General features: G+C 49.8%; 1 protein-coding gene across 3 annotated transcripts in view; it reads right to left on the bottom strand.

Annotated features, from left to right (window-relative positions):
* LPCAT1 (lysophosphatidylcholine acyltransferase 1) overlaps nt 1-17,251 on the bottom strand; it is a 205,533-nt gene extending 188,282 nt beyond the window's left edge. For 2 of the 3 annotated variants that reach the window (XM_050938227.1, XM_050938226.1), the window contains exon 1: nt 15,572-15,856. In XM_050938227.1, coding sequence (XP_050794184.1) covers nt 15,572-15,697 — 126 coding nt within the window. In that variant the 5' untranslated portion in view covers nt 15,698-15,856. Of the gene's footprint in view, nt 1-15,571; nt 15,857-17,148 lie in introns of those variants that run through there. The other variant, XM_050938231.1, reaches the window with a different exon arrangement.
* Nucleotides 17,252-17,938: the final 687 nt, after the last annotated feature.

The following is a 17,938-nucleotide window of genomic DNA, read 5'->3' as shown; positions in this document are numbered from 1 at the left end:
AGTTTTGCCAGCGTAAGTGGTAGTACAGACGTGGCCCTAGATTGGAGGTGGAAGACAAGCTTTCCTGCTTTTCAACTCCTAATTGGTTTCTCAACTTCGAATTAACTAGCCCAAAGGAAGAAAATATTTCTGTCTGAATGTTCACAAGAGGCTACTGCTATCAAAAACTGGTTTAGCAATTCAACGAACGCCACTTCCAGCTGTTTACCAACAACTTCCACAAGTTCACTGATTTGACTCTCTTGAAAACTCAGCCAGCAAACATGAACAGTTGGGGTTGGTCCTGCTTTGAAGTCTCTTCCAATCCTAATCTTCTATGATTCTATAAGCTTGAATGGCTCACCTCCAGCCATGAAATGTATTATAGTTGGCATGACTGATGGATGATTAGGTCTCAGCAGCATCTCTCTCTTTAGCTCAGTCGTTTGAGCATTGGCCTGCTAAACCCAGGGTTGTGAGTTCAATCCTTGAGGGAGCCACTTAGGGATCCAGGACACAAATCTGTCTGGAGATTGGTCCCCCTTTGAGCAGGGGGTTGGACTAGATGACCTCCTGAAGTCCGTTACAAATCTGATATTCTACACTGGTACTCTGTATGGAGCTGAAGGAGCTGGGCAAGAAGTTCCACATCTAATAGCTCTCAAGCGCCTGCTCTTCTCCCTTTGCCCATCGCCTGCTACGTTGTGAGGATTACCCAGTCAGAGGGGAAAAGCTGGTTGCAGAGCCCCCAGCTCCTACTTGCAGCAGCTCCAACCAATGAGCCAGCTGTTTTTCACATGGTGAACAGCCTGAGAAACGGGGCTTATCACTCAGTTCCTGTTGCAACTTAAGCTAAACTGCTAGCTCTGCTACACAATCAAAGTCAAAGGGCCAAAACAAGGGATCCAGAGTGGGATTCTGAGCAGAGAACCCTGGACAGTGCCCACTGCTCCTAAAAGGAGTTCAAGCAGCCAGTGGACACTGCCCAAAGAAACTCTGCCCAAGATGTGAGTGACAATGGATCGAAAATACGGCCAAACATTGCAGAACACTCCCAAACCCTCCATGAAATTTCCTTTGCCTGGTTGATGGCCATATTGGACAGTGCTAGGAAATTGAGAACAAGAAGGTCTCAAGACATTATGGAGTCATGGATGGTGTGTAAATATACAAGAAGGTGAAGGAAAGAAAATTCAGCCAGAATCTCAGCAGAAGATTCTAGAAAAGCCAGAAGAGAAGTTGTAGCTTAACACACTCTTCAAAAGTGTGTGCCAGTGTAATGTCCAATGATTCTAACTTTCTCATTTTCCCCTTTCCTTGTTCTATTTCCCTTAATGTGAAATAAATAAAGGGAAAAACTGTAAGATTATACTTTGCTTCCTTACTTTTGAATCCATTAGAGTCTGTTACTACAAGTGTTTGATATGCAAACCTCTGTTCATTGACATTGTGATACAAGTCCTGTAACAATTATGCCACTATAACATTTGGGGGATCACCCAGACTAACAGGGGGTTCTGTTACTACCTCCCTTCTAACATTGGATGTCTTAATGCTGAACTGCTGTGGTTCACCATTCTGACACCAGTAGCCAGCCTACAAGCGTAACGGTCCCACCCTGGCATCCATCAGCATATTTACTTCTTGCAGGGTGACCTCAACAATCCCTTATGGTCCCCAGTCCGCCCCCGCCTCAAAAAAAAAAAACCAACTGTCTCCAAGTACTTAACTACCAGATACTCGTACTTTTCCCCTTTGGTTTGTCATCCTCAAAGGTATGAAACCTGCCCTCAACTATCAGTTGACTTTGGTGCGCACACACACTCCACACAGTTTGCACAACAGAGACCAGCTTGAGCTAAAAATAAACAAAAAGTTTATTTAATAGAAAAATCATAGAATTGAAGATGAAATAGTAAGGAAAAGCAAATACATACAAGTTATACAGAAAATAAAAAAGGTGCAATCTCAGGCTTTATATATTACTTAAGTCCTGTTTCTAATACAAGTTACCTATTGTTTCTGAACAGTTCCCCAGTGTGCCCTCTGACCCAGGCCTTGGCTACACTTGGAGGTCTGCAGCGCTGGGAGTTACAGCTGTCTTCGTACAGCTGTGTAGGGAAAGCACTGGAGTGTGGCCACACCTACAGTGGCCACATTTGCAGCATCTGCAGCGCTGTTGGGAGTGGTGCATTATGGGCAGCTATCCCACAGAGCACCTCATCCCATTTTGGCGCCATGGGTTTTGGGAAGGGGACGGAAGGGTGCGGGTCATTCTGCTTCCTGTCCCAACGCCTCGTGATGCATCACTTTACATCCCAGCAGTCCCTGTTTTTCCGTCCACGTTGGGAGCCACTGTGACTCTCCCAATGGTTTCTGTGCAGCACGATTTCTGTGGGAAATGGAGCCCAAACTGCTGAGGAGTATGCTGACGAGTCTCGCCAGCACATGACGTTTGGCAGTTGAGCTATTCCTTAAGCTCCAAAGTGATGAGTCGTCCGACAATGATTGCGCGTCGCCTGACGCGTACGACACGACATTGCTTGTGGCTTTCACGGAAATGCTCAGCACCGTGGAACACCGCTTTTGGGCTCGGGAAACAAGCACTGAGTGGTGGGATCACATCGTCATGGAAGTCTGGGATGACGAGCAGTGGCTGCAAAACTTTCGGATGAGAAAAGCCACTTTCATGGGACTGTGTGCCGAGCTCACCCCCACCCTGCGATGCAAGGACATGAGATTGAGAGCTGCCCTGCCGGTGGAGAAGCGGGTGGCTATTGCAATCTGGAAGATGGCAACTCCAGACAGCTACTGATCAGTCAGGAACCAGTTTGGAGTGGGAAAGTCGACCGTTGGAGTTGTTTTGATGCAAGTTTGCAGGGCCATTAATCGCATCCTGCTAAGAAGAACCGTGACTCTGGGGAACGTGCAGGACATTGTGGATGGCTTTGCACAAATGGGTTTCCCCTAACTGTGGAGGGGCGATAGATGGGAAGCATATTCCTATTCTGGCACCACTCCACCTAGCGTCCGAGTATGTTAAGCGGAAGGGGTATTTCTCTATGGTTCTCCAGGCGCTTGTGGATCCGTGGGCGTTTCATTGACATTAACACAGGCTGGCCTGGAAAGGTGCATGATGCACACATCTTTCGGAACACTGGCCTGTTCAGGAAGCTGCAGGCAGGGCCTTTTTTCCCCAGACCGGAAGATCACAGTAGGGGACGCTGAAATGGCCATCGTGATCCTTGGAGACACCGCTTACCCGATAATGCCTTGGCTCATGAAACCGTATACAGGGAAGCTTGACAGGAGCAAGGACCAGTTCAACTACAGGCTGAGCTGGTGTCGAATGACTGTGGAGTGTGCTTTTGGCCGTTTAAAAGGGCACTGGCGATCTCTGTATGGGAAGCTAGACTTGGGGGAAAGTAGCATCCCTGTAGTTATATCCGCGTGCTGTACCCTCCATAATATTTGTGAAGGGAAGGGTGAAACATTCAGTCAGGCATGGACCTCTGAGGTTCAACGCCTGGAGGCTGAATTTCCACAGCCAGAGAGCAGGGCTACTAGAGAGGCCCAGCACAGGGCTTCAAGGATCAGAGATGCCTTGAGGGAGGAATTTGAGGCTGAAAACCAACAATAACGTTTGGTGCCTTGCACGGGAGTGAAGTGCAGTGGTTACAATATTAGCAGGAATCTGTTTTTCCTAAGGTGATTTGCAGTGCCTGTTTCTTTCCTGGGCTAAGGTATCTTTGACTTTCTGCAATAATAAAGACTGTTTTCAAAGCCAAGAATTCATAAATTGAAAAGAAAATTACTTTATTGACAGATACACAACATTTTGGGAACCTAAAAGGGCAGGGGGGTGCGGTGGGGAACTGTACAGTCACAGGTTTGAATATCTCCTATCTGGAGCGCTGTGCAATGACTGCTGCACTTCAGGCTGCCTATACTGCATGGTGGTTGAGTGCAGAGCGTAAGGGTCGTAGTTCTCAGGGCTGGTTGGTGAACGTACAGGTGTTGGAGGCAGTTGGTGGAAGTAAGAACCTGGATGCTGGGGAAAGGGGTCTGGAGCTGACATTGGGGCACAAGGGAAAGAGCTTTGGGACAGGGGGAGGGTCTGGCACGGTAGTGCTCTGCCTGCATGGCTACAAGTGCCTGAATAGAGTCCGTTTGGCGCGCCAGGATGCTTATCAGCTGCTTTGTGCTTTTCTTCCTGGCCGCTGCGTTTCTCTAGCAGATCCTGCTTTCCCTTTCCCTCCAGTCCTGCACTTTTTTATTCTCTCTGGCAGAGTGATCCATAACTGTTTGCAGCAGGTCATCTTTGCTTTTTCACGGCTTCTTCCACAGGTTTTAGAGTCTTTGAGCTGCTGTTAACATGGGTAGCTGAGAACTCAAGGTCCCTTGTGGAAAGGAAAAAAAAAAAAAGGCAACAGTTAACAGAGGCAGCATTGTTTATATCTCAGACAGTTAATCCCACACAGTGAAGGAGTTTACAGTCTTCACTTTAGCATAATTTTCCCATACCAAAGAGAGAGCACATAACCCACAGGAGCCCCAAAATGGTGAGTAAGGGGGACTAATTGCTTCAGGGCTGTGCTGGGGTTTCTGTGCATTGGGGAAATCAAACAGCTGCAGGGGGCACCTACACTGAACACTCTCCCAACATTTTCCACAGGAGTTAATCCTGGAAGATATCTCGCTGCTGCGGGTCACCTGGGAAGAGCAGGAGGGTCTTCTACAGCAATGCGGATTCCGCCCTGGCCCCTATACAGCTTGCCTGCGTGCAGCAATGGTCTCCCCACCCCTCGCAGCACAGTGGCGCGGACGCATTAGCCTGACTGGGACAAGGACCACAGTGGCTCTCCCTATAAGCTTGCGCAAGCACATTGCCCACGCTCTGGCTGAAACTTTTGAAGAGATTACCGAGGCCGATTACTGCGACGTGGTACACCACATCAGTGGGCTATTCCACATCTAGGCATGCATGCATGCAGCCCTAACCCTCCCTCCTCTCCCGAAAAATTTCCATCCTGAAAATAAAAGCTGCTTACCGGGAACCCGCTCCTCTGTTTGTCCTCCACCAAGTACCAGCTGCTGCAACTGGCTACCTTCCTCCTGGCTTGAGAAGAGCTCCTGGCTGCATGCCTTCTGGGACTCTGGGGTGTCTCCCCCCCACCCCAGTACCCTCACTCTCGGTTTCCTCCTCCCCCTCCGCCTCCACCTCCCCCCCTACTCTGAAGTGTCCATTGTGGTCCTCGGATTGGCGGTGGGATCACCCCCAAGTATCGCGTCCAGCTCTTTGTAAAAATGGCAGGTCTTGGGGGCAGCACCAGAGCGGCGATTTCCCTCACGGGCTTTGCAATAGGCACTCCGCAGCTCCTTCACTTTAATCCTGCACTGCACCGCGTCCCGGTCACGGCCCCTTTCCAGCATGGTCTTTGATATCTTCCCACAAGTATCGTAATTCCTATGGCTGGAGCGCAGCTGTGACTGCACAGCTTCCTCCCCCCAAACACTGATGAGGTCCAGCAACTCGCCATTGCTCCATGCTGGGGCTCGTTTGGCACGTGGAGGGATGGTCACCCAGAAAGATTCACTGATTGCTCAGCCAGGTGTGGAGTGCAAACAGGAAGGGGATTTTTAAAATTCCTGGGGCATTTAAAGGGTGGGTCACCTGAGGCCAGGGCAGTAGAGTTTGAACTGATGAGCAGAGTGGCTGAGCAGGCATTCTGGGATACCCCCAAATACCTCTGGAGGCCAATAACAGCGCTTTTGGTGGCCACACTGGCGGAGCAGCGCTACATCACCAGCGCTGCAGTTGTTATTCCCCAGGCAGAGATGGAGTACATGTAGCGCTGTAGCCAGGGAGATGAAAGGCACATACAGCGCTGTAAGTATGGACGGTGAGTAAGCTGCAGCGCTGTAAAGCCACCACCAATGCTGCAACTCTCCAGTGTAGTCAAGGCCCTAGAGGGGGATCAGTGGTGCAATCCTAATATTTGACATGCAGGTATTGAACCCCTGCCAGTGTGGCCAAGCATGTACGGAGTGTGCAAGGTCACATTGTGAGGAGGATGCTGTTTTTCTCTATAAGATGGCATCCTCTGTGCAGCTACGGTACGCCATTCCCCTCCAGCACAGGAGGGGATCCAATACTCCATGGACAGCACCTAGCTTAGATGTTGGTGCTCAGTTTCTGGACAGCCTTCACATCAAATCCCCTTCCTTTTAACAGGGTTTGAAGGGCTTTTTTTTCTTTTTCCTCACACTATGGAAATTCATGTTTACACAGAGCTGGGCAGGCTTCCCAGGCTGAGGGGTGCTTTTCAGTTTCAAGTTGTTCCAATATGTTTTCCAATTAACTTTAATGGCTTAACATTGTCTCTTTCAGGCTGCCCAATGCTAGGTGCTTGGAGCCCGTTTTGTGTGAACACTTGGTCTGGAAAGTGCCCTCCCTGCCTGATTGCCTCACTATACTGCTTTGAGATGATACTGTAGTTTCACTATAGTTACAATTTTCTCCACATTTGATTTATTTATCCACACACACACACACCCCTTGTATACGTATCTCGTAATGACCATCAAAGTTTAGGGCATTATAAGTTTCACAAATAAACTTAACTCAACATATTTTAATACACAATTTTGTCTATAACCAATAGGTTCAACTGCTTATTTTTAAGGGTTGAGACCCCCTGTTTTCCCCCTGGGGTGTCTGGACCCTGACTGTCAAAGCCAGGGTCTCCTTCTCACTACAAAACAGGCAAGTGTCGGAAGACTCAGTGAACCACGTCAGCCCTGCATTCGTGCTCACGGCTCCATAGCGAGCCATAGGGCTACAGTGGAGTACAGACTGGCCCTCTGCCCTCAGCTTGGTATGGAGTACAAACGCACAGAGCTGTTCCTGGAGCATGGTTCAGTGAAAAACCAGCTGGATGTCATTTTAGCTTGCTCAAGTGGTGCATCAGAGGCATTCAGTGGAGCGAATGAGGGGCTCCTAGGGCAACACCTAATGACAAGCTCTGGAGCACCAGAAGTGAGGGATGGGCAGGGAATGACCTAGTCAAGATAAGCAAATGAGGTAGGGGTCAAGGCTCTCTCACCTCCTGGAACATGATAGGGTACAGAAGGGACAGGTAACCCAATGCACTGGCCAAGTGCCATAAGGTTCACCCAGTCCCTCCAACCATAGTCCTAGTCTCCGATTCTGGTGACGCCAGCCAGAACCATCTTTCAGTGCACCAAAAGGGACTCTACTACATGCACGCCAAAGTGTGTGTTTTGTAATAGAGGGGTCTGCGAGGAGATCTTCCCTGTCAGTGGCCACTACAGACCTAGTCACTGAAAATAGTTTCCAGGTTCTGAGAAAAGACTAGCAACTCTGAAGTCTCAAGAGAGACCTCTCGGGGGCAGATTAAAGAGCTGGGAGTGACACTGGAGCCCGTTGAGGAAGGCATGTGCCATAAAAGAATCTCTGAAGGGCCTGAAAGCAGAAAGTGTGGACCTGGCTCCAGCTCTAGATCACGGCCTGTCGAGCCTCCCCTACAGGGAGGCTCAAGACACCCACAGATCTCCAGTGGTTCCCCAGACAGAACTCCAGGATCTTACTCTGGAGTTGGCTAGAGTCCACGGGGCAGGTTCTCAGTGTTGAACTGGTATCAGTGCATGGACAGGATGAGCTGGTTGATAACCAGCACGCTTCAACAAAGGGAAAGGTACTGGAGTAGCCCCATCCATTTCTGCAGTCAGACAATTTTCCACAATGGGAAGGGGTCAGTGGCAGAAAAGCGAACACCAAGAGAGCGGCAGAGGAAATGGAGGAAGGGCTCAGTGATATTGGCATACACTTGGTCACACAGAAGGCAGCCTGAATACACTTCTTGACTGAAGTTGTCAGGCTCAGTCAGGGTACAGTTGAGCTTGACCAAAGATTCCTCAGAAGTATACATCACCTGGAGGAATCTGAACACCAGCAGAATGTCCATGAGATACCCTGACCCTGATCCCCCATGTCAAACACCCTCTTCTGACCAAAGGAGAGGCGGGCAAGTGACAGACCATCCCTACACACCACATGAAGGTGGTCTTTGTCTAGATACAGATTACTGAAGATGATCTGTCCCAGAACAGCGTAGGTCTGCTTGGAGTGGACCTTGTTCACCCATATGGACTTCCGCCATAGCGAGACAGCCTTCAATGTGATCTTGCAATCTGTGCTGAGTAGCAATATCAAACGCTAAATCATCAGGTCATCAAGGTTCCCTTCTTTGGCAGCAGGGTGAACAGGACAGGTCCAAGACAACATATCCCAGCACATGTGGCAGAATTCCACCCTTAGCCTACCAATACCCAGAGATTTATTGGTGGGCACAGACAAAGGGTTTCCAAAACTTGGCCAGAATGAGAGAAAGCTCCAGCCAGTCCCTGTCACCTACATTGACCACAGGGATTTTAACCCACAGGACTCTGTAAGTATCAGCATCAGTCAGATGTGGGGAGAAGTAGTTAGCATGGAAAGTGCTCTACTTTTCATGCATCACTACTTGTCGACCTCTGCCATGAGATGAGATTTTTGGCACTGCTCTTCCTCTCCAGGGTATAGAAAAAGTGGGAATCAGAATCCATCTCCTGAAAGAGGTGGATTCGCAATTGAACAAAAGTACCTTTGGCCCATAGTAATTTAGAGCCCAGAGCCCACCCTGCTTCTCTCAAAACACTCTGTAGATGGATGGATCTCCAGGGAAAATAACCAGGTAGCCCTTTAGCGCCAAAACCTCCCGTTCCAAATGCTCTAGCACAAAACCCTCCTCCAATTGGCTCCCTGGGTGTAGTCGTGGCAGAAGAGCCAGGCACCTATCTTCCTCCCATCCCACCACCTCTGCATCTAGGGAAAGATATGCTTCTGCCCCCACAAGACCAGCCAGAATTCCCAGAAAGATGCCATGAAAACCATGGCTTCCAGCATGCTGTTGTTGGCTGGTCCTGGTTGCTCAGGAGTTAAAGAGACTATCACAACCACCAGGTGGTGGCCCAAGAAGAGGGCCTTGCTGATGCTGGAGAAGTGGGCCCACAAGATGTTAAAACAGGAGACGTAGAAGTGATCCTGCTGCAAATGGCATGATAGAGTCTCCTCTACCCAGTGAAATTGGTAGAGTTGTCTGGGTGGGTGGATCAGAAAGTAATGGTCAATGATCTTCATGAGAATATCCACAGTGGTCTGGCACTTCTATCTCCCAACATGGTCGAGTATGTTCAAGATGGAGTTTGAAGCAACGAAGTCCTGTAGCACCTTATAGACTCACAGACATATTGGAGCATAAGCTTTTGTGAGTGAGATTCTGTCGCTTTTTACAGATCCAGACTAACACGGCTACCCCTCTGATACTTGACAGGATGGAGTTAAATTTCCCACCTAGGACCAGACACTTGCAAGAATCAAGATGCCGAGGAATGTGGATGCCTGCAGATAAAATCACATCCGGTTCAGGCCCAGTACCAGAGTAAATGAGGTTGAGCCCCTCCCACTCAGGCACAGAGATGCAGCAGGTGACCTAGCACATCAGCAACCCGCAGCTATCTAGGGACAACAAGGTTGTCAGGCCACCTGAAAACTCAGTGAGTGGCTAAAGTACATCCTGTCCCCTCATCTCCAGCCACCATCTGGCTTCAGTAGCTGGACTGGCATCAATCTCCTGAGGAAGGTCATAGCATCACAGGGTACCCCCGACTCAAAGGTCTCAAATAATTGGCACCTGCAAAGACTCAGGGTATGCCATCAAATGGCCATTTTTTGTTAAGGACAGGGGCAGAAACAAACAGATCTGCATTTTAGCAAACAGCAGCATGGAACCTCTTTCACCATCAGACTCCTTGACTTCAACTTCACAGCAGGAATTATCTTTACCTAGTGATAACCCTCAGGAAAATACATTTTAAAGGGTGACTGAACTAAAAAGAGCAATAGGCAAAACTCCCCAAGGTATCTCTCCCTTTCCACGTCTCTCCTTTTCACTTAGGATGACAAAATAAACAGCTGTTGGACTTTGGGAGCAGACCTTCCCCTGAGAATTTGGTCAGCAGTGTTACTGAGAAAACAGGGTAATAGACTTCACCTTCAACCAAGTCTAGTTTGTTAAGTTAGTACTAGGAAGTGTTATCTTTATTTCTCTTGTAGCCATTTCTGAACTTAATGCCTTATACTTGTACTAACTTAAAACCTAACTTCTTATAGTTAAAGAATAAAACAAGTTTATTTAATTAAAAATAACCCAGTGTTGTGAGTTGTCTGGGAACTTCATTTAAAAGTAGCAGACTGTTGTATATTGACTCCTTAGAGTTGCAACAGACTAAGGTTCCAGGAGAGAGTTGGACAGTGCAGAATACAAATTTTGGGGGGAAATCTGTGACTGGGTTGGTGTCATCCCACAAGTGGAAACCAAGGCTGGTGGAAGCAAGAGTGTGACTGATGTGTGGCTGGCAAGTTGCAGCTCTACAGAGACACTCAAGGTGTTACCTACAAGGTTGGGAGCTACAGCAGCAAAGAATTGTGAGGCGCCCCAGTTTGCAGAGCAAGGGTGACATAGCCCCTCATTGGTCTGGACTGCACCCTGGAGTTCCATAAAGGGGAAAGGTCAGGAATGAGATTGAGGTCCACAGTGGCCATACTGCTGAGGGCAGCACCATCAATCACAGGAATCAGAGGGACAGAGTCAGGGTGCTCCTCCACAGCACCAGGCATGGGCACCACAATGGACTCAGTGCCTGTAGCCTTGGTAATAGGTGTTATGGTTACTGGGTTAGGACCCATGAGCTCCGGCAGTACCCCCAGAGCTGGTGGAAAGGACAGAAGGGTGGAGGGGGAGCCGCAGCTGACAGCAGAGCAGAAGTAGTAGCAACCACTGCAGCAGAAGGAGCCTTCTGGGCAGGCTCTTCCCTTTTATTGTGTCATGGTCCTTCTTACTGACTGAGGGGGCTCCATAGGTGGTCACAGGTTTTGGCAGCGGAGTCCCTGTCTGTGTTTTCTCCAGCCTTCCTGGTGGAGATGACAACGACACTGGAAAATGTGCTGGTCGCAGACCTGGGGGTAGATGGCGGAGAGAGCCAAAGTGGAGTGATGATAGTGGCCAGGGATTCTTTCGCAGCACCTCCCTTCCCTCCACAGACAAAGCTGCTGGAGCAGATGCCTTACCTATGGCTGTTTCCAGGTCTGCCATCAAGTTCATGTGAGGGGGAACAGCCACCAGAGGAGGAGAGGGGAAGAAGCTAACCACTCCTCCCCACTAGCCTGCGTATGCGTGAAGAAGGCACAAATGCAAAGTTAATCAGACAAATGATAGGGAATAGAGCAAACAATATGTGAGGAAATATGATCGACTCAAGCTGCACTGGGAGAGAGGGAGCATATATAAGCAGATAAGTGCAGTGGATTGGTGTGACGCTCTGTACCTCGGGGAACACGCAGCACCCACACGTTCATCCTTATAAAATGATTGTGTGGTATCCAATGCAAGTTTGTCACGTTGGGTATCTTTGAAAGGATCATGATGCACTGAGCAAGGCTGTTACAGTGATGTTATATTAAGGTAATAATTTCATGTATATAGTTATGAATCAGAAAATATATCCTCATGGCTTAAAGCACACCCACACAAAAACTCTTCCAGAACAGAGAGGCAGTTCACACCTCATCAGGACAAACCCAGCCCAGCCTCACATGAACCATGGACACTGGTTTAGGCAACAACAAAAGAATCTGTTAGATCCTCAAGGGAGTCACTCCCTCCCTTTGGGTAGTTTGAGACTGCGATGGGGTAATGCTCACCTGACTCTGAAGGGGGATGAGGGCAAAGCCAGGAGGAAAGAAAGCACATGATAAAAAGAGAGACGTTTTGCCGTACTCTCTCTCTTTTGCCTACATCTAGAGACACTACCACCATCACCAATCGATGGACGTGCTGATCAAAGGAGAGAGCCTGACTGAAAAGTAACCACTCAGCCTGTGGTGAGAAGAATCTAAGTTTGTAAGGACACTGAAAGTGTTAAGATCAGCTTAGAATGTGTTTTACTTTTATTTCATTTGACCAAATCTGACTTGTTACGCTTTGACTTATAATAATTTAAAATCTATCTTCGTAGTTAATTTTGTTTGTTCATTCTAACTGAAGCAGTGTGTTTGGTTTGAAGTGTGTCAGAGACTCCATTTGAGATAAGCCTAGTATATATCAATTGTTTTTGTTAAATTGACAAACTTATATAAGCTTGCAGTGTACAGTGGGCATTACTGGACACTGCAAGATGGAGGTTCCTAGGGCTGTGTCTGGGACCGGAGATATTGGCTAGTGTCATTTGCTTGCAAGTAGCTAGGAGCAGCTTATATGTCAGAGGCTATGTGTGAACAGTCCAGGAGTGGGGGTTCTCACAGCAGAGCAGGGTAAGGCTGGCTCCCAGAGTCAAGGATTGGAGGGACCTAGCAGATCACTGGTCCAGACAACACCAGAGGGGAGCATCACAATGGGGAAGGGAGAAACAAGCACAGGCATGCACAAATACACATGACAAGTGGGCTAGGAATGGCAGTCAGCAACAAAACAGTGAGAGAGAAAATCACAAGAGGCACCACACAAGATGGGCAGGAGCAGCAAACTACAAGGGTGTGTGGGAGGACCCATATGAGATGGGCACATGGGAGCACTGAACCACAAAGAGACAGGGGACTCATGGAAGCTGCAAACTGCAAAGGTGGGGGGACCCACATGAGACAGATGGGCAGGAGCAGAGAGCTGCAAAGGAGACAGATCTGCCTGAGACAGACAGGTGAGAGCAGCAAATCACAAGGTTGGGAGGGTGGACCAACACAAAATGGGTGAGAACAGTGAAATACAAAGTGGTCAGGCAGCCCAGTGCAGACTGAGGGAAGAAAGGGGTGGAAAGTTCACGGGGGAGCACATGTATCCACATGCATTTTGCAAGGAAGCAGGAAGTTATGCTGCTATAGCCCCAGGCAGCTGGAGGCATGCAGTCAGTTAGCAGAAACAGTTGAGGAGTGGATGGGGTGGAGAGAGCGTTCCACACCACTTCCTCTCCCTCCCAGCAACAGCTAAGCAGAAGCCATGCAACAACACCATCAGTCTCCTCCTCTAGCACCAGCAGGAACAGGACATCCCACCCATAGAGCCGTAAGAAGGTAGAGAATGAGGCCAGACAGAGAGTGTAAGAAAGAAAAGGTTGGTTAAAACATCTGAATCCACCCTAAATTGAAATCTGTCCTTGTCAGTGCCTCACAGTTTCTATGTAATACTGAGAAAGCAACTTAAACCAAAAACTTTTCCATAGGTGGCATCATCTGATGATTGTTTAATTTGGGACATATTGGGGCCTCATTTGCAGAAGGACTGAGCCTCATATCTACCACTTAAGTATCTGTGAGCTGTATTTTGGACCATATAAAAAGCTATTAAAAAAACCTAAATACTATCAAAAAAAATCAAGTTCAAGGCATGTCAGCTTGCGCATCCAAAATCAGTGAACACTTTATGATCTTGGTAAAGACTCTTATCTTTAAATTAGGAAAAACACCTAGAGCTCCTTGAAAGTTTTTTGTCAGAATGCTTTTCTGCCAGAAAATGTCATTTTGTCAAAACCAAAATTTTCTTTGAGAAAAATTTCAGTTTTCCGTTGAGAAAATAGAAATGATGGCTCCATGGCTGCCTGCCTGAATTGCTGCTGTTAATTTCACTTTCTTCCAGTGAAACTGACAAAAGATTTCCAGGAGGGCTAGCTCTGGGAGAAAGAGAGAGGGGCAGAACACCAGGGCATTCGGCCTTGTCTCCCCACCTCCTCTCCAACTTTGGGGGAGAGAGAGGAAAAGAAACCAGATGGTCTGCCTCTTTCCCCAGGCCTAAGGAGGAGGTGGGGAGTCAAAGTGCTGAAGTGCTTTGCCTCTTCAGCAGCCCAGTGGAAGGCTCTTCTCAATTTAACAAGTGAAAGTGGCAACAGCCTGGGGGGAGAAGAGGCAGCCAGAAAATTCTGGTTCCACTTGCCCTAATCAAAATTTTGCTTTAAATCCCATTCCATAAAAATAGTTCACATTTTCAGCAGTATTTAAATGCATTTAAAAAAAAATGCAACACTTTTCACAGAAAGGGATTCCCTTTTTCAGCCAGCTTTAAAAATAATAGCTTACCTGACAGGGATATTGTGAAGATTAGTTTACTAATGTTTGTGAAAACTTAGATATTAGTAACGAATGCTTTAGGAAGAAAAGACCATGAGGAAATTTAGTGCAGAGTCTGAATGGCAGACCATTAATAAAACCTGGAGCCACACACTGAATGACAGAGATAAAAAGAAATAATGAATAGCTAGTCATTCAGTGAGCACCATCAGTCTTATGATCTGAATGAGACTGGGGTCCAGTGGAAAAGACATTAAGCAGTCATGTTATCGAAAGCTGTATGCTCACAAGGGCACAGAATTAAAGTTGCATAGGTAGGCTACCTTAGTTCTGGCATTTACTTACTTCTGAATTCTTGATTTCCCATTTGAAAAACATTTAATACTTGCACCCAGTAGGAATATATAATTTCTTAGGAAATTAAGAATCTCTCTTTTAAAATTCTACTAGCAGCAATCAAACAAATTCATTACTTCCAATGATGATATTTCGTTACTATGTGGTTACAACAACAAAATAAAATAATTATTTTCATGATCTATTAACTTCCACGTCATAATGACCCATCTGCTGCATGGATGATGGCTCACTCCTTTTTAGAGAAATGCATTACTCAGACACCATATCCTTAAATTAAAAAAGGCTTAACCAAGAAAGAACTTGCAAACATTCAAATGTCACCGTAGTCTACAGCTTATGAAAGGCAATTCCCTCAACTGTCCTCAAATCATACAATCACCCCCACCCCCAATCTAGAAAAAGGTCACTTTTAATTTGGAAACATTTGTTTCTTGTCATTGTTTTCTTGTCTTGGGATGTATTTTGCATGCAAAAGAATACATCCCATTACCCATGCACTCGGGAAATTTATGAGCAGTGTGGTAGGCATTAATGTACCTAGCCCCTCACAAATATGAAAACCAAACAATGAAGAAACGTATTTATTTCACTGCGTTAAAACTTGCACCTCGAAGTCACTGCTGACAAATGTTGTATAAAAAAAATTCTTACTTGCACACAACTCCTGTGAATATAAACGTGCACACAAACAAGACTTTTTTTTGCCTGTTAAAAGATCTGTTGAATTATGTTCGTTTTCAAATTTCCCCCCTAGTCTATTTATCAAGCAGTTCACGTAAACTAGAGCTTTCGAGCAAGTCTTTCCTCTGGGGCTCGCACTGGGGCCAGCGCAGAGGATTTGCCAAGTGCCCCGGGCCGGCAAGGGCCTGGCGAGCCAGGCGGGGTCCCGCGGGGAAGGCGGCAACACTTTGGGCGGGCAGCGCTGTAGCGGCTCAGCCGGGCCACGCGCCCTGCGACCCTAGCGGGGCCCCGCCAGGCAGCAGCGGGGATCCCCGCCCGGCGCGGCCAGAGGGGCACACCCACGCCGGCGCGGGGCGCGGGGACGCGGGCACCCACCTTGGCTTTCTGCAGGGCGCTGAGGCGCAGCTGGTGCACGAAGGGGCTCCGCGGCGGCGGCGGGGGCGGGCCGCGCTCTCTGCCACCCGCCGCGTAGCATCCCCGGCCGCGGCTGCTCAGCCTCATCGCAGGGTCGGGCGCGCACAACGGCCGGGCTGGTCCTGGCGGGGGCGCGGCGCGGCTGGGGGCGCGGCGCGCGATGCTGCGCAGCCCGGATCCCACCGGCGGCGACGGCAGCAAGAGGATGTACGACCCGGATCGGACCAACGCCGCGGCTAGCCTGCCCCGCCCTCCCGGGGACCCGCGCATGCGCCTGGACGCCGAGGCGGCGGCCGCTGAGCTCGTCTCTAGGTAGGGGAGGCAGCTCGCGACACCCCCCGCATCACCCGGACCCAGCCCGCATCAGCCCCCCCCGAACTCCTAGACCCAGCCTGCAACAGCCCCCACCCCCCGGCAACACCGGACCCAGCCCGCATCAGCCCTCCCCCCCGCATCACCCGGACCCAGCCCGCATCAGCCCCCCCCCCCCGCATCACCCGGACTCAGTCCGCATCACACCCCCCCCCGAACTCCTAGACCCAGCCCGCAACAGCCTCCACCCCCCGGCAACACCGGACCCAGCCCGCATCAGCCCCCCCCCCCCGCATCACCCGGACCCAGCCCGCATCACACACCCCCCCGAACTCCTAGACCCAGCCCGCATCACACCCCCCCGAACTCCTAGACCCAGCCCGCATCACACCCCCCCGAACTCCTAGACCCAGCCCGCATCAGCCCCCCCCCCATCACCCGGACCCAGCCCGCATCAGCCCCCCCCCGAAACTCCTAGACCCAGCCCGCATCAGCCCCCCCCCCCGCATCACACTAGCCCCCCCCCCGAACTCCTAGACCCAGCCCTCATCAGCCTCCACCCCCCGGCAACACCGGACCCAGCCCGCATCACACACACCGCCGCAACACCCGGACCCAGCCCCCTCGCAATTCCTGGACCCGGCCCGTATCAACCCCCACTCCGCGCAACTCCTAGACCAAGCCCACATCAGCCGCCCCCCCCCCCCCCCCACATCCCGAACACCTGGACCCAGCCAGCATCAGTTCCCCTCCCTGCAGCAGCTCCTTCTCATCCCCCTGTAACACACGGACCTAGCCCCACCCACCCCAGCTTCCCCCCAGAAGAGCCCCCCAACCTGCTCCCAGAAGAAAAAAAAACACAACCCCATTGGAACCGACTCCTGGGAAACAAAACCCAAACCCACCCCTGGAACTGCCCTCCATGCCCCCAAAACAAAACCCTAACCCCCAGTAGAAGACAGCCTCCCCAACCCCCTCAGAACAAAAAGCTCTAGCCACCCCCCAAATAGCAGCCAATAGGAAGCGTTGCTTTGCCACAGCTGGCAGGGCTCTGTTCCCAATGATACATGTGCTGCATCATGTCTTGTGCTGGCTGGCAAAGGTGTTTTTGATCAAGCTGTGCATGCATCTCATTGTCTGCTGATTGAAAGGCCAACAGGTTGCAGCAAAGACACAGGGACAGGGAAGCAGCCAAGTAAAATCATCCAAATTTCATAAGAACGTACCTTGTAGCCCAGAAAGTCAGTTATTGCAGATTCAATTGTTGCTATAGCCTTTCGATGTGGCCCAATCTGCAAAAAATCACCATGGTAATGCTGCCAACTGGGGTCAGTGGGATTGGCTTCCCCAGCTTGGTGACTCAAATGCCTTCTCAGCTGTTTCTAAACTGGTCAGATTGGGAAAAAAGTGGCAGACTTCTCTCAGTCACCATCCTCTGGTAGCACTAAAATGAGACACCATTCACAGGGGTTCTCAACCTTTTTCTCTCTGAGGCTCTGCTGACATGCTATAAAAACTCCAGGGCCTGGAAAGGGGGCGGGGCAGGGGCCTTGGACATAGGCATAGTTTGACTTCTATTGGGATGGGAGCAGGGGCCAGCAGTCCAGGGAGTGCCACCTCCACCCCCGACTCATGTCAACAGCTTAGGGCACAGGGATGAGGTAATTAGGGGCTGTGTGCAGGCAGTGGGATAGCTCAGGGTGCAGAGAAAAGTAGCTAGGGGCTATGTGCAGATGGGGTAGCTCAAGGTGCAGAGAGGGGGTATCTGGGGCTGTGTGCACACAAGGTGGCTGTGAGTGCAAGGAGGGGGGTGCCTAGGGGCTGTGCAGGTAGCTCAGGGTGCAGGGAAGGGGGTAGCTGGGTTTGTGTGCAGACAGGGTACCTCAGGGTGCAGGGAGAGGGGTTCTAGAAGCTGTGTGTTGGGAGGGCTCCCCTGCGGTCCCTGTCCCATCTGGGCAGCTCTTACTGGCTGCCTCTGCAGGAGCAAAGGGGCAGGGCAGGAGCGGTGCCAGGGTT

Source organism: Gopherus flavomarginatus, chromosome 2, assembly GCF_025201925.1.
Source record: "Gopherus flavomarginatus isolate rGopFla2 chromosome 2, rGopFla2.mat.asm, whole genome shotgun sequence".
In the NCBI taxonomy this organism is placed as follows: domain Eukaryota; kingdom Metazoa; phylum Chordata; order Testudines; family Testudinidae; genus Gopherus; species Gopherus flavomarginatus.
Note: the sequence above shows the minus strand (reverse complement) of the source record. Positions and strands in the feature narration are given on the sequence as shown.